Raw genomic sequence first — 24,576 nt, 5'->3', positions numbered from 1 at the left:
TGATCAGCGCCGATGCAAGAGGTTGCAGAAACGTTGGAGCTGTCATTTACAAAACGTCTCCAACACTGGACATGCAGGAAGCAAAACACAGCACGGCAGCCAATGACACGCTGTCTTTACGCGTGACGTCAAGTGTTGTCCCAATTCTGAGGGACATCAGTCACTTCACTTGGTGGTCAGAGGGCGCTTCATAGTTTAGGGCGCTCAGAACCAAGTGCTAGTGTTAGGGTGACGAATGGGACACAGTCAAAGTGAACCTCGCTATCGCTCACGTTCTTCCCACCGTAAGCTTTGACGTGGGAAAGTGACACTGATGTTGACTAATGTTAGGAATGTGTTCTGTTTCAAGTCTGTCTTTAACCAGTCGTCCTTCTGTCTAACGCTCACACTGTGTCATTTCCATTCTCTGCTGTCACCTGAAGGCACGAGGTATTTCCTGTTTGACGTCTACAGCTGGCCCTCTGTAGCCGTAGCCCTTTTAGCTGCCCATACGAAGTCGCCCTCTCCTGGAAAGCTCATGTTGTCTTCTCGCTCAGCTAGTCTGCACTTCCTGTTTCACAGTTGGAAGACGACATTGTTGCGAAGCCAAACTACTTTGCCACAATGAAGAACTTTGCTCTTCAGCTCTCGTCCGAGGACTGGATGATCCTGGAGTTCTCTCAGCTGGGCTTCATTGGTGAGTGTGATGCCCTTTCTACACTCTTTTAACCCTTTGAAGCGTGTTTCACCACCGACGTGATATGACATCTCTATTGACTAAGTCCTCTGTGGGTTTGAGATTTTGGAAAATTCACACACCATCTCTGAAAACTGGAACTTATTTTATTTTACTCTGAAGGTATTTTATTCTCTGTTGGTAAACGTGAGTATCACTCAAAAACATGCTGAGGCTGTGGGAGAGAGACCACCAGGCTGCTCAGTCCTACCACAGCAGCAACAAACGGCTGGAAGTTGACTTGTCATGTGATGGAAAAACTGAAGAATTAACATCCAGGAATGAAAGTTTGTTATTGTAGATATGTTAAGTAGGTATAGTGTAATTATTCATGCCATTTTAGAGTCCTTACTATGTCATGAAGTGGGAAACACTTTTTCACAATTTAGTTACACAGTTGCTGCAGACATGGAGAGCTTGTGCATCTTGTCTTGGTGGCGCTGCTTTCTGCAGCCCTAAAATGGAAACAAACCCAGCAGTTATGACGCTTGCCAGCCCACATGACACCTGAAGTCTCGCCTCTCCTCCGCAGGAAAGATGTTCCAGGCTCCGGACCTCAACCTCATCGTTGAGTTCATCTTCATGTTCTACAAGGAGAAGCCCATCGACTGGCTGCTGGACCACATCCTCTGGGTCAAAGTCTGCAATCCTGAGAAAGACGCAGTATGTTCCACCCCAAAAATAACCGCTGGTAAAATCACCCGCCTTCTCACGAGTCCGTCTCCCGTGCAGAAACACTGTGACCGGCAGAAGTCCAGTCTCCGCGTGCGCTTCAAGCCCTCCTTATTCCAACATGTGGGCCTCCATTCATCTCTGGCTGGAAAGATTCAAAAGCTCACAGTGAGTACTTTTCTTCTGCGGTCACATGTTTGTTGCGAGATGTTGACTCCTGCTCCTGCTGCTCTTAAAGGACAAAGACTTTTTGAAGCCGCTGCTGCACAAGATGCACGTCAACCCCCCAGCAGAGGTTTCCACTTCCATGAAGGTAACAATCAAACGTCGTCATTCGTTTCCCTCACGTGTTCCCTCAGTGACTGTGGCTCCATGCGGAGAGTAGCTGACTGAGGCAGTAGCTCGGTTATTGCGTCATGTTCTCCCAGTTTACACGTAGTGCAGAGACAATGGAGCGATGAGTAGTTGACCTCCATGTCAAGGGGTGGCGCCGTGAACTCTTCAGTCCTTCTGGTTCCTCCGACCGTAGAGGAAGAAACAAAACTCTGTCGGCAATGCGCTTCCTTCGTCAGGTTTTTGGATTAAACGCGCATGTTTCTCATAAATAAAATATAATATTCCAGAGATTGTGTTTTCTATATATCAGTCATGATAGATGTGGAGTATGTGGAGTTAATTTTTGACGTACTTCATTTGAAATACTTAAAAGTAGCACATTGAAGTGTACTTATACTCAAGGATACTTACTAAAATTTTGTCTTTCAATAATTTTCTTTTTTTTTTTCTAAAGAATTTTAAATATGTCTCACACACCTGAACGTGTTGCTTCAGTTGCTACTGTTAAAACAGGCACAACTCTTTCAACACTGATAGCGTTTTGTACCATCAGGTGTATCAGGGCCACACGCTGGAGAAGACCTACCTAGGAGAGGACTTCTTCTGGGCCATCACTCCCAAGGCAGGAGACTACGTCCTCTTTAAATTCGACCGAGCCGTCAGCATCGAGAGGTGAGTGCGAGGGAGTTGAGCTGTCCTCGGGTGGGTTCGCACACGCATTGCCCTGCCTGTACTGCGGTATTGACTTGTAACAGTGGCGCACGAGGCGAGTCATCCGAGGCTTGTTAGCGCCCGCTGTCCTCTGCTGGGATTTCTGTCCGTCTCCCGGGGACAGAGGGCGCTAATGAGCCGCTAAAATAAGCCACCTCGGGTCGTACTCGCACACTCGCCACATACATAGTCTTCTGAGCCGCAAGAAGAGATTCCACAGTGGTTTCCCGTGAAGCGCCCTCATAAAGGTTCAACAGGGCAACATCCACGTGCTTCTCTTTAACAAGCACTTCAAGGTGTGTTCCAGGTCTGGCTTGGCTCAGTCAAATGGCACGGTGGAAGTTGGTATTTAAATCCTAGTGAAATATTCTGAGCCGCTACTCTGTCCGTTTCCTCTCTGCGGCTGCATGACTTCCTTTGTCAGTCGCTGCTGTTATCGAGACAAAACCCTTCCGTCCTGATCGCCGTCGAGTGAAGCTCAGGTTCAGCACGATCCGGTTTAAACCTGTGGCCGCATCATGAGCTCACGCGTCTGTCTGTACAAGTCAAGTACCAGTTCAGCAGTGTGTCGCTCTATTTTGGGACGAGAGAGTGGAAGATTAGCTGAAGGTAAACGTGAGCTATTTCCATCCCTTTGTCCTGTGTTTACACGTGTGTTGGACTATTGTTAGACCCTGCCAGTAACTCGATCAGATCCACTGTTGCTTTCGCAATAATGGTGAGCTAACAGAGCTAACAAGGTCAGCCAAGGATGGAATTGAATATTTTGGAAATACCGATACGTGTTCCTAAAATATGCAGCCGCCTGGCTCCGACTTGTATCACAGACTTTCAGATATATCCTGATATTCTTGGGGTCGCTGATGTTGTCATGGAAGTTTGGCAGCTTGAGCTGATGAGTTTGATATTGAGGGGACTAACAGTGAAGCGGCTTCAGGGAGCTCTCAACATTCACTTTAGAGGCTTCAAACGGCTACAAACAATAAATAAATGGTTTCTTCCAGCCTGTGGATGGTGAGGTTACGGTTGACCCTATCAGCTTGGGAAGAGAGGTCCGGTGAGGTTCCTCCGATTCCCTCCTGTGGCCCATGTGTTTACATTTCAGCTTCTGTTTCCGTCTCAAAGCCCATAGCGAAACGCTGGTATCAAACCATATGAACTAGTTGAAGGGAGAAGTAGAAATGGTTGTCATTAACCGTCCAATAAAATGAAAGTGAGATGTGCTCAAACCCTGCAGCGTTCCTGCGTGTGCGTGTGTGTGTCTGCTTCGTATACACACTGGTGTGTATGTTTATGGTCCCCTGGTATCGGCACTTCGCCCGCCATGACAACCGTGTGTTTGCAGAGTCGCTATTGTGTTGGAAGCTAAGCGATAACCAAGTGTGCGGCCAAAATAGACAGAGCTGCAATACAAACCTCTTTCCAGCCAGACGTGTGCGAGTGAATGTGGTGAAACATGCCGATGTTTTTGGTCAATGCTTTTAAGCACATTATTATTTCTTCATTCATGTAACCGGGTTGTGCTGAAAGCATGGAGTTAAATCATTCGCCTTGTCTCTTAGCTCAGCTCATTCTGACCTGGTCAAGTCCAGCACAGGGAGAATTGATCACTGGTCATAATGTTTTGGCTCCTCAAACTGACTCCGGTTGTACCTCTGACTTGCACCTTCTGTGACTCGCAGGTTCCTGTTTCGCAGTGGGAACCAGGAGCACCCAGGAGACAAGCTCGCCAACGCCACGGTGGAGATACTTCCCTCCTCGGTAGGTCCTCTCTCACCTGCACGGAGCGTCAGTCCTCGTGACGGGGTGTTGGTGATGGAGCGCCAGTTGCTCCGCCGCACCTCCACACATGAGCGTGTGTGTGTGTGTGTGCGACAGCTGCTCTCAATAACTCTTGATGTTTGTAGGAGTCGGGATTGCAGACCAAAGAGCAGTACAAGCGAACTGAAGACCGCTTCTACAGGATCGGTGAGTCTGCTGTGCTGAGGCGGCCGTGGATTTAAAGTGCCACGATGTGATGGGCTGATGAGGCTTCATGAAACAGGGCTTAGTAGGTGGCACTCTCACATTATTAATAGTGATAGGCTACGCAAAAGCTTGTGGGTTTGAGTCACATTGATTTAGCGTAGCTATGAAAGCAGCGACAAAGTGAGGGCCCGCGGGCCTGATCTGACCGGCCGTGTTATCTGGCGGCCCACGAGTGATTAAAGACCTTAAACACAAATTTACACAGCTGAAATTGGGGAGGGGACAAAGGAGCCGTTGTGTCACTGAGAACTTGAACCTGGAGGGAAGCGGAGCTGTTTAGCCGTCCGGGGGGAAGAAGAATGCGGTGAAGTGCACACTGATAAACCTAAACAAGAGTGTCGGGTTACACACACACACACACACACACACACACACACACACACGCGGTTCAGCCTAAAGAAGCGGCTCTATGTAGCGTGTGTGCAGTTGTGCGTCAGAGCTTTTCTTCTCCTTTATAATCACTGGCTAAGATTTCACCCTGTTTTTGTCATTTCCTCAATGGCCCCTGATTTAGTGATGCTCTCACATGACTGAACTAACACGAGTGTATTTGACTCCTGTTGCCAATTCTCACAGTCTTTTGTGCTGAATTCAATTTGAAATTTATTCCTGGAACCACAGCGACTTTCGTTCGCAGTTGTTTTCATCTTTAATACTCCAAACAAGAAGCGGCATTCCACAACATTCTTTCCCAAGATGATCCAAAATAGATCCATCTGCATGCCTTCAGCTTCCCGATTCTTGTGACGTGAATGAGAATTAAACGGGTATTTTTTTAGCGTTATGAAACTGCCATTTGGGTGACAGTTTCAGCTCAGGATCAAGGCGTGTCTAGGGCCATCTAGGGGCCACATCTGGCCTGAACTTGACTGCAACCTGGTTCGTCCAGGAGTTCCCAAATTGAGTGTTTTAGGGAAAGTTTTCATTTCTGATGCGTCAGACGTTTTAAAACAAATGTTTGTGTGCTGCTGAATCACCAGGCCACTTTGAAAAAGGGGTGGCAGAGGGAGCCGTGGATCCGTCCTTCAATCCCGTCCTGGCGCTCCGAGTCTCCGTCCTGAAAGACTCCGGAGTGTGGGCCATCCTGAGCGAGGTAAGCGGCTCCGTCGCCGAGGTCGGAGGCGCAGGTGTAACGTTGTGGTTCTCTCTGCAGATCCACATAAAGAAAGTCGCCGGCTGACTGTGGGGCAGGGCAAGAGAATCCAGACCTCTGAGAGACTCCCATAACACCAGAGCAGGCACATAGCAACCAGCAGATGCTGGTCTGAGGAACCCTCCCCTCACTCCCCTCCGTATCTTCGGCTTCTCATCTATCTACCTGCCTCTCCGTCTCCCTCACTCTCGTGCTCTTAATTCTATCGTGAGAATGTGAATACTACTGTCTGAAGAGCGGCAGCTTTCCCACTCAATTCTGGAGGACAACCCGGAGGAGCGCCGGTCACCTGACCGACGGTCGAGGAGCTGCCAAATCCCTCTTATTTGCACTGTCACCGGCGCCGCAGCGCAGCCAAGAATGTCCGGTGGCCAGTGGCTGTCTGCTCTGGATGCGCTGACACCAGCCCAAAACACTCGGCGGTTGAAGTGTCGCAACCCACTCAGAGAAATGCTGGTCCTGGAACACGGGCCGCTCGGCGACCGCGACACATCCGCTGTGCTCATCATATCCGTCTCGCGTGGCCCGAGCCCCGTGATCGAAGAACCAATCGGACATTGCCTTGGTGTTTTCTCGAAGGAATATATTGTTATACTGATATATTATTATTACAGCTCTGACGATCGATGAAGGTGACTTAATTTATTTGAAATAAATCTTTAATTTGTACAAGACGTAAAATATATTTTTATTCTATTGAGGGATGTTTATGGTTTTATTTGTGTTGGTTTGCTCTCGCGGTTGTATATATATTGTTCCGAATGGGGAGTCGACTTCGGCTTCAGTCCCAGACGCTCGTATCGGAGAAGTGTGCCTTAAATCCAGCTCGCTCTGTCGCTGACAGAAGGCGTCTGTTCCTGCACACGTTTGCCAACGTTTTTACTGGATTCACATCCTTCTTTTAGGCTAAACACGGCTGTTTATTCGCTCTCACCTGAACCTGTTTGCTTTGCACTGCTTCTTTTTTTTTTTTTTCTTGTACATCCCACCAGTCGCCACCTTCCAACCATCTCCACCACAGAATTCAATCGAAAGCTGTCCGTGATCGGACAGGACTTTTGTGACTACTGACCGTTGAAGCAAGCGCCTTGTCACGTGTCTGACCTCCAGTCACGGCTAGAGATGTGTAGTTGATTGTAAATACACGAGTCGCTCTTCCAGCTTGTGTTGTAGTTCATCGACGTGCTGTTTTAGTGGGAGGTTGCTGTTGTTTTTAAACGCTCACACAAGGCGGAAGTGAAGTGCCTTTTTGTTGGCAGTGACGAGACTGAGACTGAGCATGTTCATACACGGTCACGTGTGGTGTCGTTTCTCAGCCCTGTTATCGCAGGCCCGTCCGCCGCCAAGCTACTGTAAAGCTCTCTTCATCCTGGATCCAGTCCAGCAGCCATTTGCTCACCAATATTCATTCACTGACAGGCGAAATGAATATCCAGTCTCACACGTCCATGTGCCTTCATTCATGTGTATCTGCTGACAAGTGACATCATTTTCATGGACATCTCTGGTAAATAAATGAGGACACTTGCTTGGAACCATTTACATTCTTTGTGTCATTTGTTTCCGCATCACGCCACCAACCTTTTTTGTTTGTTTTTTAAGCACCATTTATTTTGGGAACGAAAGAAGCTAAAAGCAATGTGAGAAAACAAGCTACTTTCAAACTTCACTTCCCAGCAGCCCTATCGCTCTAACTACATCCGGGTTGGGACTTCCGGTAAAACATGGTGGCCGCCTGTGTCACAACAAGCTCGATGCTAAGCGTCTCTGCGAGCTTCTGCACTGTCAAATAAGCAGCGAGAGCAGAATGCCGAAGTACTACGAGGATAAAGAAGAGGACCACAGAGCTTGTGCTGGAATCAGAGAAGACTTTAAAGCGTGTCTCCTCCAACATGACTGCGTTGTTAAGGTAAGTAGCAGAAGCAGCTAAGCTAACGTTACATGTCAAATCCTCTCAAAATGAGGACGTCGCAAAACTAAAATGCATCATAACATCGACGCGCACGTACGGAAATTACTAGTGCTCAAAATTAATTACACGAATACATTAACATTAATAGTGTTTTCGCCGTCATGCCCCTAACAACGTTTAAAAATTGAGTACTTTAATACTATCGCCGAACTTTCGTTTCAGTCTAGGTCAGAAGCACGTGATAGGTCTGTCTCGGAAGTCAAACCTTTATTATAAGGTTCGATTATACGCCATTGAAATTGTTGCTTGCTTGTCTGACCTTATATACGGGAGCCAGTAAATGACGTCCACTTGACTTTGTGTAGATTTCGCGCCCCCTTGTGGGCTGCAGTGGTCAGTGCATGTGAAAGTGTGCATGTGACAGTTCACACGATCCAACGATCCAAACACGGCTTTCATTTGTTGTCTGACATCCGACTTCACTGCCAATAAACACAGATTCATGTTGCGGTTTAATAATTCTATAATTGGAATTGGAATATGTCCATATAAAATGGTGCACTCAAGCTGGCAGTGGTGCAACGCAGCCGTCAGTTACAAACCAGGTCACATGATCCACTCCCCGGTTTCATGGGCACAGAAGGTGTCAGACAACTGGTGTGTTCGTATCAGTTATTGATTTGGTTATAGTTGTGGAGATGGAAATGCAGGGAAGCGGAACACTGAATGTTTGCTGATCTTCAGGAGGGGAAACTGCCCAGTGAGTGTTTGAAGGAAGGTCACTGCAAAGCTCTGCAGACGTCATTCTTCGAGTGCAAGAGGTCGATGGTGAGTCGCTGTCCCGGTGTCTAGACGCACACTTGCCTTTTAAAAACAACCCTTCTGATCCACAGCTGGACACAAGGTCACGATTCAGAGGGAGGAAAGGATATTGAGGGGGGGTCATGTGACTGCAGCGTCGGACTTGTCAAGGACTGTCGACACTCGTGACAGCAACAAGGACGAGATCGGAGCTGGAGCCAGTCCCAAGTTGTTCATATTCTGTTTGTGTTGTGAAGGTTTTAATGCAATAAACACATGGAACTGCACAGGTTGCTCTATTCTGATGAGTGTCCAGGTGAACTGAGAGTCAGATTCAGTGCTTCTACTTGGAGTCTGTCCTGGATGACTGAGCTCCTCAGTCCAAACACACTTTCACCCAAAGATGCCAGACAAGTCGTTTTTTTAACTTTTGAAAAAATATATTTTTTCCATTTTGAATATGGCCTTGTGCCTCAGGAATTCTTTTTTTTTGCACTTTAAGGAACGTAGTTGCACTTCTTAGTGTTCACATGGTCCAAGGATGCCAGACCTGTTTGACTTGGGGAAAAAAAAAGAAATTTATTTTTTTGGCATTTTGAGTGTGGCGGCCCTGTCGTCGTGTCAGGGGCTTTTATGTGCCCCTGACCTTGAGTTTAACACAAGGTCATGAATGACGGAATAGAGAAGAAAAGTCAAGCCTGTGAAAGTCACAACTCTATTTACTTGAGAGCCGCCATCATCATCTCCTCGAACCTCCTCATGTCCACCTTCTTCAGGATGACGGCCTTGTGCGGTTTCTTCAGCCGGTCCAACGTGTCCACCACCATCATGCCTCGGGTGTAAGTGCCCGTCAGCTCCACGCTGACCGGGTAGCAGTCGCTCTCAAGAACCAAGGCGTCGTCCACCGCTGCGGCGGCGGCGTATGAGTCGCAGGAGACGAAACCAGAACCGGCCACAAACTCCTTCTGGAAGTGCTCGCTCTTGGACGCCTCGATGCTGTGACGGAAGATCCGCTCCATGAACCGAGCTTTGTCCGAGTCCTGGCTCAGCCAGGCGTCGCAGAAGTCCTGGACACCAGCACAGACCGATATAGGGTTTGTTTCAAATAGAGCAGCAGCGTCAGTCTGATTTGGATTTATTGTCATTGATAAAGATGTATTTCTTTGTGTTTGCATTCAGTTAATTGAGCGTTTTTATGTTATGCTATTTAAAAACCTGTATAAGTTATATTAATAATATAGCACATCTATAATTAATAGATTTTAATATAATTTGATAGATAAAAATCTGATTTTTTTAATTATTAAATAATAGAATGTCCCTTACCAAGTTCTTTATTTTTTAACATTAAAAGTAGTGACTTTATATATAATTCTTTTTTGTAATTTTGTAATTTTTTTTTTTAGTCCCTTGGATTCTTTTGTTTCTTTTCTTTTTGGCTTAACATTTGCGACCATATTGTTTTTCAGTTTTGTTTCTATTAAAAAATAAACAATACAACATGTACATACATATATATATATATATAAATCTATAATGTTTGACTGTTTATTTGTGTATTACGTTGCTTTGTTTTGTTGCTTTTTTTCAGTTTTATTTTATTTATAATCTCATGAATGTGTGGTGTGTGGTTAATCTCATTGATTGTACTTTTGTACCCCCATTTGTGAATTTTTATGTTGCTTTAAAAAAACAATGACAAAAATGGATGGAAAAATAAAACACTTTACGTTATTGGAAGAGAAGATCGTATCTTCTTAATCTTCTGATATTGTGTCACTATTATACACTAACTCAATACTTGCTCGTGGTAGTCAGGTTAGTTGGATGAACGGGAGCGTGAGCGCCTCACCCAGGACAGTTTGCTGTAGCAGGTGAACTCCCAGCAAGCCAGGTACGTGGGGCACAGGTACTCCTTCAGGACGATGTAGGCGGCCTCAGGGTCGGCTGCAAAGTTGAACTCTGAACACACAGTTGTGTTTCCGCGTGCTGGAGGGGGAGAGATGGAGGAGTGTGGGGGTGTCAGTGTGTGTGACGGCTGTTCCAGTCTGTGCCGCCGCGCGACTCACACTCAGTGTTTCCTCCCATGATGTAAAGCCCTCGCAGTTTGCTGGGTAAAGACGGGTCCAACCTGACTGCCAGTGCCAGATTGGTGAGTGGCGCTGTGGCAACTAGTGACACCTGCAGGTGAGTGAGAGAAGGTCAGTTCAAAATAATCCTCAACAGTCATGTGCTGATCTTCTTCTTTCCTTTAAACACAATTGACGAGTGCGAGGGCGCCCTCTGCTGGGCCTTGTTTAGATAAACACTGCAAGGTCTTCTTCCTGATTCATGAGACCAAACCGGAGCTGCTTCATTTCGCTGCCTCACCTCTCCTGGATTCTCATTAATGATCCTGATCATGGCTGACACCGCCCCCTCCTTCTGGACCAGGTCCAGACTGGGAGCCCCGGGGTCCGGAGCGTCGCCCAGCCCGTCCTGACCGTGGAACTGTCCCGCATCCACGACGTTCCCCAGTATGGGCTTGGCCGCTCCTCGAAACACGGGGACCTGGACAGGCGTGACGCGGCGTCAGCAGTGAAGAAGCCCGCCCTCACCCTCGCCACCGCTCCTCACCTCCAGCCTGTCGCACGCCTGCAGGACACGCAGCGTGTTCTTGCACACGTTCTCCACCGTGGTGTTCCCGTGCACACAGGTGACCCCCAGCAGCTGCACGTGGGGGGCAGCCAGCACCAACATGATGGCCTGAGCATCGTCCACGCCGCAGTCCACGTCCAGCAGCAGCTTCTTCTGCATCCTGGAGGCTGGAGAGGGAGGGAGGGAGGTGAAACCATCGCACTGCTCACAGACCAGTCAAGCACCTGCTCGGCTTCCATCTGACTCTGCAGCATTGTTTTCAAAAGTCAAAACACGACTTCAAAACAACTGGTCTGGCATCCTTGGATCGCGTGAGCAATAGCAAACGCAACTACACTCATTAAAATGCAATGTTTTGGCGATTAAAAAAATGGTTCTGAGACACAAGAAGCCCAAAAAGGTTTCTAACTGAAGTTCAGGAAACATGTAAAGCTCAAAAGTAAGAGCAAGATTTCGTCCATGAAAAGTTCACGTGTAGAAAACCACTAAAACGACCAAAGTGAATGAATACAAGCATGAAAGAACCTTTCAGATGAGTCGAGCCGATCTGTGTTGACCTCACTCTGTCCGGCAGGAAGCAGGAATGATTCACAGCGAACAACCTTTGAGCGAAATGGAGTTAATCATAAATCCACAAGTCGCGCAGCTTTTTTTCTTTTTAATATGTTGTTTCTTCCAGTTAAAATAGAAAACACCTTTATCGTAAAACGAGGACAAGCGCATGTATTTCTAACTTTCTTCATTAACTGCGGAGGCACATTGACTTCCAAACAATCGCTTCATTCAGCGACTGGAGTGAAAACACGAGACTTCACCTCCAGACGGAGCGCGTGCGCTGAAGCGCTGAAGCCGGAAGCCGCAGGATCATTGCCGCCATGTCAACCGACACAGATCGCAGCGAGGTAAACAGGACATCTCACTCTGTCCGTTGAGTGGATTGAAACAAAAACGGGGCGTCATAAATGCTGAAAATCAATTGGGAAAAAATATAATTCACTAAACACTCGCATAGTCATAGTTTCCAATAACGTTGAGAGTGGAAGTGACCGCACGAATACTGCAGCGTGTAAGAGCTCGTTTTACTGCGACGTCACATCCGTTAATATTTTTAAATTAAATGCGACGTTTTTAAAGGTCTAATAAATGTCGTGAAAATGAGAAAATATTCAGATGAATAATGTCTTTAACGTGTTTTATTTTGGTTAATGTACCTAAAATTGAATTATGTTCAACTCACTAGGTATTTGGTTTAAGAGCTTCAGCGTTAGCCACCAGGAGGTCAAGTTTGCCTCAGTGTAGTCTGAACAACTAATGACAAAAAACGTCTGTGTTTCAGTGTTTATTCATCGCCAGGCTTCTGCAGCCATTTCCCCTAACTGTCCTCTCGTCCCACCTGTGTGCACGTCAGCATAACAACAGCATAATAAAGAAACAACAGCCATATTAAGGTGAAAACAGGTCAAGAAAACAAGACAGAAGCCGACAGGAAGTTGCACCAGAGATCTGGCAAACCAACAGCAGAAGTGCGTGGCTATGCAATGTGCATCATTGCACTTTAACAAGAGCTGTACTTCCTCAATCCCTCATGCAGGTAACACAATACACCTCCAGCCAAGTCACTGAGTTCTGCATATTTCAACCCGAACAGCTTGTATGTACAGTTCAGAGTGTAAACTCTGAAGACGTGTCGATATGTGGAATCTGAGAGATCTGTGCTTTGAAATGCTGATAACAATGTCCACCTGTTGCGTAGGTCCACAGTCACATTCACGTCTGGACTGGAAAAACTTGTGCGTTCAAGTGTAGTTTTTGAGGTACGGGAATCCAACCGACAACCGACAACCGACGACCGACTCCTCGCTGACTGTGACAGATTCAGAATTGTACAGTAGATGACCAGAAAGTTTTTGATCATTCACTAAAAGGTTGTGACAAAACAAACCTAAAGAAAACTGTCCAGCGGGTTTTACTCTGCTGCTTCAGACACGTTTACTATTGTTTCAATTTTATCTTCTTTCCTGATCTGCTAGAACGTTAATCGCGTGTGAAACAATTCCCTGGATTACGACATGATACTCAATATTCACTTTAGGACAATATTAAACCGGTCATCATTTCACTCCAGACGACCAGCAGCTACACAGTTTGCACTGTTTTGTGGGACGTCTGTCTAAATCCCTCCATCCCGACCCCACGCGGCGCCACTTCATCTGTCCGGTCCTGATCCACAAGAAATGGAAACTCACTGAGAAGCCACTCCTTCTGGACCTGTGTAAGTGAGCAGGAAATGTGTGAAGGAAAGCTGCTGCGTTGATCTTGTTCTGTAAATGTGCAGCTGATCCTGACGTGTCACAGCAGACTGTGGAGAGATGTTGCCTCCACTAACAACAAGGATGCGCTGATGTTAAGCTGAAGATGATGATGGTTGAAACTCTCATGTACAGTTGTGATACATTTAACAGCCTCCACACAGATAATAGAACAAAAGTCCACTGACTGATCTTCTCATCGATCACATGGGCTGCACAGCCGCCGACGAAAGTGAGCGTCTAGTTCTACTGAGGGGAAACGGCTATCAAACACCGGCACTTGAACAGGAGTCTATTGTAGAAGGTGTCTCTGTTTGTGAGGTGACGTCAGTCTTTCAGTCCCTTTAGCTCTCCACCTTCCCGTAAGTGCCCTCTGGCGGGCGGTATTGTTTCGGGAAGGCCTTTAGCTGGAGCGAGTTGAAGGCATATTTACGACATCCCACGTTCTTCATGGTGTTTTCTCTGCGGCAGCCCTCGCTGCGGAACACAAGCGTTTTCAGAACAAGAGGAATATTTACAGTAACAGAGGAGTGTGTGGCGCTGACCTGCGCATGCAGTCCAGGGCCTGGTAGAAGACCTGCGGGGCCAGGCCGTGCTCCTGCTGGAGGATCTGGCACTGCTCCAGGGTCAGCGACATGGCGGTGCGGTCCTTGGCACTTTTACAGCTGGTGAATCTCACGCCGTTCAGCCGACGACAAGCCTGCGCAGGGAAAGCGTGTCAATCCAGGGTCAGAATGAAGCTCAGAAGGTGATGCCTCCACCTCGGCCGCCTGCCACAGGATCTCCACGTTCTTGTTCTTCTTGGCGTTGATGTTCATGCTCAGCAGTTTGAGCAGCTCCGGCAGGCTGGTGGCGCTGCGGGAGTGAGGGAGACCTGGGCAGAACAGCCACACATGAACACTGTTGCCACAGTTACTTTGGAAAAGTACTGATTACTCCCTCAAAAAGTAGCTTAGTTACTTTACTGAAGACTTGAATTTAAAAGTAACTAAGATAGATGACAAGTTGCTGGTCCAGTTACATTTGGCAGCCGACTACAGCTCTCATTGCCTAACAATATCTTTTATGTCAATTTTGAGGTTGGAGCACAATCTCAGTTATGTGCAGTCAATGTGTTACTTTGACACATTGGAGCAAAAATCAGACACAAAATGCAACAAGTATGAAAAACAAAACAAAGAGATATATAATAAAATGTAGGAAATGGCCCATTATGCCGCATTATTATTATTATTTTACTGCTTTTTGTAACTACAAGGCAAAAGTTTACTAAGTCTCAGTGTGTCAGACTCACAATCCTCAGGCAGCACTTCTCTGAACTGGTCGTAGTAGAGACTGAGGCGAGCCAAGTTCTCCATGTTGATGACCTCCTGTAACGTGGTGTCTCCGAACCTGCAAGTGAAGAAAGCGTCTGCTGCAAATGGAGTCACAGGTGGAAACGGCTGCTTCTCACTTCTCCGCCAGCGTCTGCTGCTCGTTGATGCCAACGTTGAACAGGACCGGCTGCACGCGCAGCAGCATGCCGTTCTGGATCTCCCGGGGCAACGTGTCGAAGATGGCGCCCGGCATCGGCACCCGCACGTTGAAGCCGCTCCGGTTCCCCGTGATCACCGGCAGCATGTCGGGGCTGCCGAAGCCTGAAGTGGCCTGGGTGATCTTGAAGGTGACGTTCCTCAGGTCGTTGACCCCCACGCTCATGTCCTCCAGCATGGCCAGCTCCTCGCCTGCCAGGAGAACACAAGGCCCAGAAATGAAGACCCACGCAGTAGACTTGTGAGGACTTCAGGTAGAAGACAGGTACCATAGGTGCTGAGCAGACCCTCGTACTGCACCAGAAGCCCGATGGTGTGAAGTTGCCGCAGGAAGCCGGAGTCACAGAGACAGTTTCTCAGTTTGAGAACGAAGCCACAAATCAGAGCTGTCAGCTGCAAAGAACATACAACCCTCTGAGAATTGTTGTCAAGAATTGCTTCCGTTTGTTCAGTTAAACAGGTGGCGAAGAAGAGAGTGCAGGCAGGGTGGAGACTAGCTTCCCTCAGATCTCACCGTCTGACAGAAGACGACATCACGGCGATACTGCAGCGTCAGGCTCATGGCGATGGTGGGGGCGCTGTCCTGCATCAGCAGGAAGACCATGGCCTTCTTGGCCTTGTCGCTCATCAGAGACGCCGAGTCGTTGAGGCGGGTCAGGAGAGGTTGCAGGGCCTCGTTCCACTCGCCTGGACACACACAAACTCCTCAAAAACTGGTCCTCTGATCCAAAACTCAAGACTCAATTAAGACTTTCTTCTTACCCGGTGATGTTTTTTCCAGCTCTGGTGGGTTATCTGTTGGAGGAGAAACGTTTATTCTGTTACTCTCCACTGAGGCTCTGTTCTCTAGGTGCAAGGATTAGTGTCTTCATGTGTACTGAGGTTAGTATTTTTCTGTCCATATTAACTCATTGCTCACCTCCCTTGCCAGAAGGCAGCTCATGATCATTCATAATAAGGAACATAAGGAACCTTAGGAGATGTGAAACAGTCTCAAACAAACCACTTGTTCATTCTACAGTAATCTGTCACAACTGAAGAAGAATCCTGATGTTGTCCTGAGGAGACAAAGCCGAGGTACTCCAAATGCCATGGAGATCTGAGACACCCAAAAGGCCGGATAATGGAGCAAGATAGCCAGAAACCAGGAAAAATCTTCTTGAGAACCTGGACTTAGAACCAGGACCCAGAGAGCAAGAGCCAGAACCTGCAAAATCATTTACAAAGGCACAACCAGAAGACCAGGCCATGGACCAGAAACCAAGAGCAGGGATCAAGACAGCCAGGAACCAGGACACCATGAGAACATAAACCCAGTAACCTAGACCAGAACACAGAGAAGACCAGGCCAGAATCCAAGAGCTGGGATCAAGACACACCGCACACAGGATCAGAACCCCGAGAACCACCTTCTTAAAAATCACAAGACACTTAGAAGTCTGTGGACCCAGACAGCAAAAGAACCTGGACAAAAAAAACAAAGGAGGAACCAGTGACCTGGACCAGAACACACAGAAGAATGAGCCATGGACGCACAGGACAATGAGCCAGGACCTAGAAACCAGGGTCCAGACACAAGGGAAGCTGGACTAAGACACCTACAGAGCAGGAGCCGGCGGGATTCTACCTTTCTTGGGGTCCTTCACATCCTCCTCCGCGTCAGCAAACACGTCCTCAGAGCTGCTGTCACTCTGCAGTTTATCCCGCCGCAGCAGAAGGTCCACCTTCTGGATGACACACTCCAGACTCTTGTCCACGTTCAGCCAAACCTTCTCCTGTGCACATGTAAACAAAAGCATGTTTACTGATGCCATTTCCATGACGACTTGCAGGTGGGAGGTCTTACCCACTCCTCCTCTTGCAGGTCGGCCTGCATGGAGGCACGCTTGCTTCTCCGGGCCTCGCTGCTCTCGCCGTGGTACGAGGGAGAGGTGGAGGTGCGAGATGGAGAGGTCGGGTGACGGGAGGGGGAGCGTGACGGCGAGCGGGAGGAGGGGGAGAGGGAGCTGGAGGAGGGCGACGGGGACCCCTGAAGGGTCAAATCTGGTCGAGCTGCTGCGAGCGCCACAATGGCTGAGGACAGAAGCTTGGAGTCGCACACGGTCACCAGCTGACGAGTCTGTGGAGAGAAACCAGAGGCATCTGCTGCGTGGCTCCTCACGGCGAGTTACCCAGTAGATGCAGCCAGATCAGACACCTTCTCCGTCAGGATGGCCAGGGTCCTCTCCAGAGCGTTGGCGGATTTGTCTTTGGCGGCTCGACACAGCCGCTCCGTGTAGTAGCAGACTTGTGTCTTGAGAGTGTTGATCTGACCTATCAGCTCCTTCGCTTTCACCACGTCCTGCGGCTGGTACGTCATGGCTTTGGAGCCTTGAGAGCCGGTGGAGCTGCAAAGAGAGCTGCGGGTTCAGAGACCGGCCGGTGGGTTTCAGGAACAGAACCTTCCGATCTGCTCACCTGTCGTCCCCGTGGGCGCTGTCAACAGAACAGCCGGCGTGAGTCGCCATGTCCAAGACGTGGAATAAAAAAACGGAACTTACGATTTTCGAGCTTCTTCCAACTTCTGCAGCATTTTTCGGAGCCCACAGCCTTTGAAGCCTTGATGGTGAGCTGCTGGAGCTCCGATGGTCACCACGTCATAGGTGTGGTCTGATAGGAGAGCAGTTAAAATCACAGCATTTCAAATACAGTTTTATAAGAAGGGAATTTACTATCTACAGTATTTCCTCTACTTTCAAACAACAGGAAGACTGACCATAGCCGGTCTCTCCTTGCACTCTCATCCTCTGAATGTGAAGGTTGGTGGGGATAAACTCCAGCTTCCTCTCCGCTTTCAGTGTGCTGGACTTGAACGAGGGACCTGCAGGGAGTCAGGGGTCAACTGCTGGAAAACTTTGCATTTACCAGGTCAGACGCTCAAGGGATTTATTTCAGTCAATACAGACGGGTGGTGTCATGAAAAAAATGTATTAATTGTCTACATTTTTTAAGAATGATTTTACTCCACAAAGGTTTTTCTGAAATTGTAAAAGTGAGTGAATATCAGCCAATTCATTATTTAAAAATAATGTTGTAGTAAATCAAAACACATTTTTATTAGAATAAAATGTTATACATTACATTATTACATGTTTAAAATAAAAATATCATGTTTTTTAAATCAATATTCTTGATTACATCCTGAATTTTATTTAGGTATAAGGCTGAATTCTTTTAATAACATAAACACAAATAACTCAATTCATAATTTAAAAAGTTTTTTTGTAATTCTGCAATAATTCTTCACTGTTAGCTGAGTAGGAACATGAACACAGCAATAATATTTCATGAAAACAACTTCATAACTGCTTTTTTAAAAGGTCTTTTTTGTAAACCATAACATTAAAAATTGCTTTATACAGGTAAGCACAGCAACCTGAGTTCTTTCAGATGCTTTTGTAAAAATAAATAATAATAATAATGCTAAAAATCAGATGTGTTGCAGTAGGAGTGTCAGAGGTCCTCACCCTTGTACTCGTGCAGGTCACTGATGGTCTCCTGGTACGTGAGGATGATGGTCTGGTACTGCGTGATGATCTGCCTCCTCAGGTTCTCCCAGCATGCAGACAGCTCACCCAGCTCTTCCAGCTCACACACCCTGACAGGTGAAAACAGACAGGTGGCACTGAGAGGCGTTGGTCCCTCAATAAACCGTGATCGGGCCCAGAGAGCACAGCGTTGCTACCTGACTGCATCCTCCTCCAGCAGCAGCTTCACAAACTGGCGCGGGATGTGCAGAGACAGGACGCTCTCGGCCATCTGCTCCAGCACCCGCAGGTGGTTCCCATCCGTGGTGGGGAAGCGGTACGTCTGAGACATGACGCCTCCGAACGCTGACGTGGAGGAGCCGGGGGGAGGATGGGGCATGAATCACAGCTGGGATTCTTCATAATGCAACAGGAAATGCGGTTTGAACGACACTCACCAGCCTTCAGCAGCGGATCCTTACAAAGAGATGAGGACTTGGCTTTGATGGCGGAGGACTGAGTCAGGCTTTCGTCCACCGGTAGGACCATCTGACAAATCACATACAAGTTTTTCTGTAGTCCTGAAAATGATTCATTTTAATTCTAACATTTAAAAAATAATAATAATAAGTTCAGTAATTATTTCCACTGTGATCAAAATGTTTTTTGATTGCTTTTTTGAAAAACTTTTTTTCAGAAAAAAATCTACAAAATGTTTTGAGGTTTATGAAAATGAACATTTATGTAGTTCTAGTTCTTAGATTGGCATGAAAAGTTACTTTTGTAAAATCAGTCCCGCTTCCAGCTGGCGCTGTGATGTGGGATAAGCAAGTGAAGTGAAGAGCAGTGAGTGAAATTTGAAGTGCTGAGTGAACATAATTTTGTGCGTCACATACAGAACAGTAGTGAAAGAGGTTTGCAAAGTTTTGCAGTTTCTTTTTGACTCGGGGTTTCAAATGAGCAAGGCTTCAGGCGAACACAGTGACTTTGACATGCTCATGGCGAACGGCCGACTCACCCGTCCGTTCACCGTGTCTCCTCTCTGTAACCGCGCCACGGGCGTCCTCTGCTCCCGCTTCTCCTCGATCTGCCAGGCGATCACAGTGATGTTCCCAACACGCTCACTATCAGCAGACCTGAAGCGTTTCACATCACAGCTTCACAAATCAGCAGCCGGTGCGTCGAGGGGGCAGCGTTTTGGACTCACCTGAGATTCAGGTGCAGCCTGTGGTGCTTGTCCTGCAGCAGCTCTTTCACTGAAAACATGGCGGAGCCCAGCATGTACATCTGTGAGGGAGGATGCACAGGTCAGCGTTGGGTTTCAAGCACGCCGTGGTGAGCGCGACGGGACTCACCGTGCCCTGTGTGCGGTCTTTCACATCGTAGACTGACAGTTTGACCTGAGTCTGCTGCGTGATCAGGGCGTCCTGGAAAAAGGCGATGCTGCTGAGGAAGATGGGGTTGCTGGTTCCCTGCAGACACACAGCGAGTGAACACATGGCTCCGATCCCAAACGGGCGCCGTCTTCACCTCTATGATCTCAGTCTGAGCATGCTTGGTCCAGAAGGCCTGGGGCGGCGTGGTGCAGCTGACCGCCACGAAGCTGGCAGGCTTACGGTCCAGAGCCGGCGTCAACAGTTCACTGCAGGCTGGAAACACAGGAAGAGATTACAAACCGCTGGATTTAATAGACGGACAATCACTAATCCTCCAGCTGGGACAACTGTGACACAACAAGTTTACGTAGTTGGGAGCCAAACAATCTGAACTGGTGACGTGTCTTGGGCTTTTTAGGAACAACAATTCATTTTTAAAGGCTGTATACTTGGATCATTAGCTGTTAGACATTGTCAGTGTTGGGGAAACTAGCATAGCACTGTCAGTATCTTGCATTAGTGAGATTTTCCCTGTGTCCTCCTGGGGCCACCGTAGTTAGAACTATTACTAGTGCAGATAAGTTAAGTGAGTTATCCTCTTATTGGAACCATTTAAAATAAAAAATACAATAAAATTAATTAATTAGTCTTGAAAATTATTAATTTTACCTGTAAAATTTAAAAAAATATTTTAAAAATAAATAAATAAAATATAATGCAATTATTATTTCCACTGTAATAAAAAATACTGACTTTTTTTCAGATTAAATCTACAAAATGTTTTGACGTTTATTAAAATGAACATTTATGTAGTTTTAGTTCTTAGTTTGGCCTGAAAAGTTACTTTTGTAAAATCAGCAGGCTGTTAAATTAAAATTGTATAGAATTTCCGGAGGCTCTGGAGTATCAGATTATCGGCTACACATTTCCTCCTTGACCAGCTGTGTCCTGAATGTGACTGGTGCCACATCCCAGTCCAGTCCAAAATATGGCGTGTGCATTCTCTTGTTGCAAGAGAGAACTCTCATAGAATGTCTTAAACTTCCCAACATCAGTTGGTGACCTACCCACACTAAACTCCAGCACCGGCTCGTCTGGGTCTTGGCTGTTTCCTGACAGGAGAGGAGAGATGTTAGGAGGCATGTTATGTCACACTTCCGTCTTATGTCAGCATCAGTGGACCGGGCTGGTTGCCATGGCAGCGTTTGCTTAGTTACCTGACAGAGCCAACCCCATCATCTCAGCAGAGAGATCAAACGTATTGGCCCTGTAGACGGACCACGGCCGGTGCCGAGGGCTGCGCTCCTTCCCGGACATGGATGACTCACGTCTGGGATTAGGATGCATAGTGGAGGGTCGGTGCCGGGGCACAGGAGCAGGGCGGGGCTAGTAGAACTGATGGAATATATGAGTCCTCTTTGTTCTCAGAATGTTGTCATCGATGAACCTGGAGGGAGGAAGTGATCAGTCATCACCAAGGAAACACATATGATGCGTAAACTTCCGTTCACCAGCATTAATAAGAAGGAAGGTAGTCATAAAGCCAGTGGGAATCTTCCATTTAGTGGAAAATGAGATTTCACTGTGAGGGAAGAAGCATGACTTTCATCTTCGTCCATTTACGGTGATGCTTCTTTGTGAATATGATATAAATAGATTTTTGCACAGCAGCCTTCCTTTTATCTGAATTCTAATGCCAATTCCCCATTTTCACAGGGCAAACTATTGAGGAAAGAGAAGCTTATGGATCCCAGACGAACGTTTGACCTTCAAAACAATAAGCAGTAAACAGAGAGATTAAGGACGAAGCTTCAGCTAAATGAAATCAATGAAAAAGACTGAAAGGACCACGCAGACCCACAAACAATGGAGCATCTTCTTCGCCGAACACTTCATCTATTCATTGTGTTACAAGGCCAAGTCAAGAGCTTTAAATACACTTGGGCGACACTCAACAACTCAACTCAACAGAATCACGGAGTAAAAACTAAACTGAGTCTGAAAGTAGAGATGATTATAAGGACTAGTGTTACATTCTGGGGAGACAGCAGTGAAAGTAGCAGCAGATGCTCATGGTTTGCTAACTTTTTTCAGGCTGCGATTCGGACTTCTTTCAGGAGCCCAGTCTTCCAGATCAGAGTCGGAGCCAAAAGCAACTCCAGACAAACAGGAGCCACCAGGACTTGACAGAGAGATCTGTCTGCAGCATGGATCAACCCTGCTGATGAGGACAAGGAAAGTGGGGGCCAAGATGAAGCCCTTCGCTGTATTGAATTATGCATCATCATAACCTGCAGCTTTTGTTTTCTCTCAGTAAGAACACGTACACAGACATATCCCTGTTCTCATGGCCAATAAATACAAGCGGATCATGTCCAGTGTGCGTCTCATTAGCTCAGGCTCCATTCATAGGTTTGATCAGTGTGTCGCTTCACGTGTCAGCACTTGTGTGTGTGTGTGTGTGTGTGTGCCACTGTGTATTCAAGTGCAAAGCCCTTTGCTCTCGTCGTCTATTTATACACACCATGACGTCACTAGCAATTGAAAGCGTCTTCAACCACACACAGACTTGAAATCATCCGCCTCATCTCACAGCACGTGCGGCTCGGTGCTGGTTTAATGTGAAACAGAGACAAGACCAAGCCATGTTCTGGCTCATTAGCATGCGTGTTTGTTCGTCAATAGCAGCCATTAACGTGCACTATGGCCTGAAGGAAACAACCCACACAGGCTTTAAACCCGCGGGGGGCTTCGGATCATCAGCACCGTCGCATCTGTCTGACAATCATCAACCCCATGCAGAGACGCCGAGCCCCGGAGTTCAGAGGGCACGGTTGTTTTCTTAATCTCTGCAGGATGTGTTGCATTATCACTTTCAGAATCCTGAGAACTACGTGAAATAATAATCATTATGCAATGACATGATATCATTTTAAATGATAATATTTTAGTTGACTTGTATTGCGAGTGGATGCTCGCCACCAGGACCCGGCACAGAAGGTCAGGCGATCACATCCCAGTAGCTGCAGTGAGCCCTGAGGCAAGGTCTTCGCTCCACTGTGGCCCAGCGTTGAATAAAACGGAATGTGAAGCGCAGATGAGACCGGCACGGAAGGTTGGGGTCAGAAGTCACGATAAGGGAAGCTAGCATAGTTGATATACATGTTAGAAGGAAACACTTTGCCTCTGGGTTTTTGATAACCTGAACCGACCTGGTGCATCAGACTAACAGCTGGATCTCAGCAGATGCTGACTTTTCTCAGCTGTTTTCCACTTATTCATCCTCTTGTCTCTGGAAATGCAACATCAGCAACCTTTTTTTCCACTCCAGTCTTATTTTACCAATGTTCTGATACAACCCCGAGCCTCTCCAGTTCCACTTATTGATCCGGACTTTGCACATCGCTGGGCCACGCACTTATGTGACATCCCTGATTTGCAAGCTTCCATTGCACTGCAACACTATACAAAATAGTTTTTATTTATGGGGATCAAGTTAGCTAAAATAGTAGCAATGGACTTTTTTTCAATCCAACATCAAACATACAGCAACAATTCCTCCATCTTAACTTGACTTGAGGGACGTAAAAGGAGCAAAGAGAAAGAAAATCTCATAATTTCTGCCCCTTTTTAATGTGTTATCCCTCAGATATCAGCTTTAGGTGTCTCGATTTCCAGACTCCTCTAAGTAAACAAAGGTGATCACTTTAAGAATATGAATGAATCATCGGTCGGTTTGACAGTGTCATTACACTTCTGTCCATTGTTTGACAAATATATCCTGCAAGTTTTAACCTTCTAAAACACCAAAGCAAATTCCTATCGCCTTTAAAAGCTAACCATTTTAACGCCAATGACTGAAGTCCAGAATGTTCTTTTTGTTATTAATATTTGACACTCTCTCTCTCTCTCTCTCTCTCTCTCTCTCTCTCTCTCTCTATATATATATATATATATATATATATATATATATATATATATATATATATATATATATATATATAAGAAGTGAAAATAAAAACAACGCTCTTGAAATAATTTTATAAATAGCTTGCATTATTGACAAATATAAGGAGATGTTGCGTTCAGGTACCACTGACTAAGATGCTGTACATCTTGATTCTAGCCAGAGACAAACACATATTATAGCTTTACGGAATGAAATATTGCTGTTTTTATGAATGTAGAAGCATGAATTATGACTCAGCACATCACATTTCATGAGCGGTTTAGTTGAACGGCCTGATGTGACGTTGCCTGACAAGCAAAACATCCGGCATTATACTCGTGTTTTTCAGGGACATAAGTGTAAACTGAAGGCTGTAATCCGGGAGACACGCATTGATGGAGCCCTTTATAATCCCTGGGTGTTTTTAGAGGGGGCATTTATGCCAATATTGTTCTTCTCGTACCTCACTGTTGGTTCGCTGCCAGTCAGACAATAACACACCTACGTCATGATGCTCAGCGATGCTGCCTGGAGCATCTTTAAAATATCGTTTGAAAAGCAAAATCAAAATGTCATACAACCTAACAGTGAGTAGCTGTGGCCATAAACGCTGCTGCATCTATGTTTAGCTGTTCAAATGCAGCATCACTCGCGTTGGAATTCATCCGACAACTGATGAAGACGACAAGAGAGAAGGGAGGAAAAGACCCGAGGACCTACCGTTCCCAAGGTTGGAGAGATATCGGGGCAGAGTGATGCGCATCCCGGAGTCGGAGACTCGACGACGCCTGCAGTGGAGACTCGCCCCGGTTTCCTCTGACACATCCTGACTCACTGCCGCCTCCCACCAGAGGGCGCCGTCGGACCAGTCTGGAGATGAAGAAAACGTCAGCGCCTGACTAAAATTATACAAACACTGAGGGAAAAAACAGCACCTTT

At 46.8% G+C, this 24,576-nt stretch overlaps 4 protein-coding genes across 5 annotated transcripts in view; 2 read left to right on the top strand and 2 right to left on the bottom strand.

Annotated features, from left to right (window-relative positions):
• mgat4a (alpha-1,3-mannosyl-glycoprotein 4-beta-N-acetylglucosaminyltransferase A) overlaps positions 1 to 7,145 on the top strand; it is a 30,796-nt gene extending 23,651 nt beyond the window's left edge. For both annotated transcript variants that reach the window (XM_053876413.1, XM_053876414.1), the window contains exons 8-16: positions 562 to 676; positions 1,248 to 1,378; positions 1,448 to 1,555; positions 1,626 to 1,700; positions 2,277 to 2,395; positions 4,117 to 4,195; positions 4,342 to 4,402; positions 5,443 to 5,555; positions 5,616 to 7,145. In XM_053876413.1, the coding sequence (XP_053732388.1) occupies positions 562 to 676; positions 1,248 to 1,378; positions 1,448 to 1,555; positions 1,626 to 1,700; positions 2,277 to 2,395; positions 4,117 to 4,195; positions 4,342 to 4,402; positions 5,443 to 5,555; positions 5,616 to 5,642 (828 nt within the window). In that variant the 3' untranslated portion in view covers positions 5,643 to 7,145. The remainder of the gene's footprint in view (positions 1 to 561; positions 677 to 1,247; positions 1,379 to 1,447; positions 1,556 to 1,625; positions 1,701 to 2,276; positions 2,396 to 4,116; positions 4,196 to 4,341; positions 4,403 to 5,442; positions 5,556 to 5,615) is intronic.
• Positions 7,146 to 7,311: 166 nt separating this feature from the next.
• LOC128765868 (cytochrome c oxidase assembly factor 5) lies at positions 7,312 to 8,632 on the top strand. The gene is made up of 3 exons (XM_053877070.1): positions 7,312 to 7,524; positions 8,272 to 8,355; positions 8,421 to 8,632. The coding sequence occupies exons 1-3, from the start codon at positions 7,423 to 7,425 to the stop codon at positions 8,460 to 8,462; spliced, it is 228 nt and encodes a 75-aa protein (XP_053733045.1). The 5' UTR covers positions 7,312 to 7,422; the 3' UTR covers positions 8,463 to 8,632.
• Positions 8,126 to 11,879, bottom strand: si:dkey-4e7.3 (uncharacterized protein LOC402865 homolog). The gene is made up of 7 exons (XM_053877069.1): positions 11,781 to 11,879; positions 11,491 to 11,567; positions 10,945 to 11,132; positions 10,699 to 10,878; positions 10,398 to 10,509; positions 10,181 to 10,317; positions 8,126 to 9,395 (listed from the first exon to the last, which is right to left on the bottom strand). The coding sequence occupies exons 1-7, from the start codon at positions 11,840 to 11,842 to the stop codon at positions 9,048 to 9,050; spliced, it is 1,104 nt and encodes a 367-aa protein (XP_053733044.1). The 5' UTR covers positions 11,843 to 11,879; the 3' UTR covers positions 8,126 to 9,047.
• A 233-nt stretch (positions 11,880 to 12,112) lies between these two features.
• inpp4aa (inositol polyphosphate-4-phosphatase type I Aa) lies at positions 12,113 to 24,484 on the bottom strand. The gene is made up of 24 exons (XM_053877672.1): positions 24,358 to 24,484; positions 20,906 to 21,135; positions 20,756 to 20,800; positions 19,843 to 19,961; positions 19,668 to 19,784; positions 19,520 to 19,599; positions 19,331 to 19,448; positions 18,771 to 18,861; positions 18,531 to 18,678; positions 18,313 to 18,443; positions 17,562 to 17,666; positions 17,347 to 17,455; positions 17,264 to 17,281; positions 17,004 to 17,193; positions 16,653 to 16,925; positions 16,434 to 16,581; positions 15,569 to 15,601; positions 15,321 to 15,493; positions 15,076 to 15,199; positions 14,728 to 14,998; positions 14,569 to 14,666; positions 14,036 to 14,148; positions 13,820 to 13,974; positions 12,113 to 13,751 (listed from the first exon to the last, which is right to left on the bottom strand). Exons 2-24 carry the CDS (start codon positions 21,033 to 21,035, stop codon positions 13,619 to 13,621), a joined length of 2,922 nt encoding a protein of 973 aa, XP_053733647.1. The 5' UTR covers positions 21,036 to 21,135; positions 24,358 to 24,484; the 3' UTR covers positions 12,113 to 13,618.
• Between the last annotated feature and the right edge of the window lie 92 nt (positions 24,485 to 24,576).

This window comes from Synchiropus splendidus, chromosome 10, assembly GCF_027744825.2.
Source record: "Synchiropus splendidus isolate RoL2022-P1 chromosome 10, RoL_Sspl_1.0, whole genome shotgun sequence".
NCBI lineage: Eukaryota > Metazoa > Chordata > Actinopteri > Syngnathiformes > Callionymidae > Synchiropus > Synchiropus splendidus.
This window is presented reverse-complemented; position numbering and strand designations above follow the sequence as displayed.

Excerpts from the sequence above, each read along its gene's own strand:
- LOC128765868 (XM_053877070.1), top strand. The coding sequence starts at position 7,423 with ATGCCGAAGTACTACGAGGATAAAGAAGAGGACCACAGAGCTTGTGCT. Across the intron at positions 7,525-8,271 it reads AACATGACTGCGTTGTTAAG|GAGGGGAAACTGCCCAGTGA; the intron begins GTAAGTAGCAGA and ends GCTGATCTTCAG. Across the intron at positions 8,356-8,420 it reads TCGAGTGCAAGAGGTCGATG|CTGGACACAAGGTCACGATT; the intron begins GTGAGTCGCTGT and ends TCTGATCCACAG.
- si:dkey-4e7.3 (XM_053877069.1), bottom strand. The coding sequence starts at position 11,842 with ATGGCGGCAATGATCCTGCGGCTTCCGGCTTCAGCGCTTCAGCGCACG. Across the intron at positions 10,879-10,944 it reads AGGCGTGCGACAGGCTGGAG|GTCCCCGTGTTTCGAGGAGC; the intron begins GTGAGGAGCGGT and ends ACGCCTGTCCAG. Across the intron at positions 10,318-10,397 it reads CATGGGAGGAAACACTGAGT|CACGCGGAAACACAACTGTG; the intron begins GTGAGTCGCGCG and ends CTCCCCCTCCAG.
- inpp4aa (XM_053877672.1), bottom strand. The coding sequence starts at position 21,035 with ATGCATCCTAATCCCAGACGTGAGTCATCCATGTCCGGGAAGGAGCGC. Across the intron at positions 19,449-19,519 it reads AGGCTGCACCTGAATCTCAG|GTCTGCTGATAGTGAGCGTG; the intron begins GTGAGTCCAAAA and ends GAAACGCTTCAG. Across the intron at positions 18,862-19,330 it reads GAGACACGGTGAACGGACGG|ATGGTCCTACCGGTGGACGA; the intron begins GTGAGTCGGCCG and ends GTGATTTGTCAG.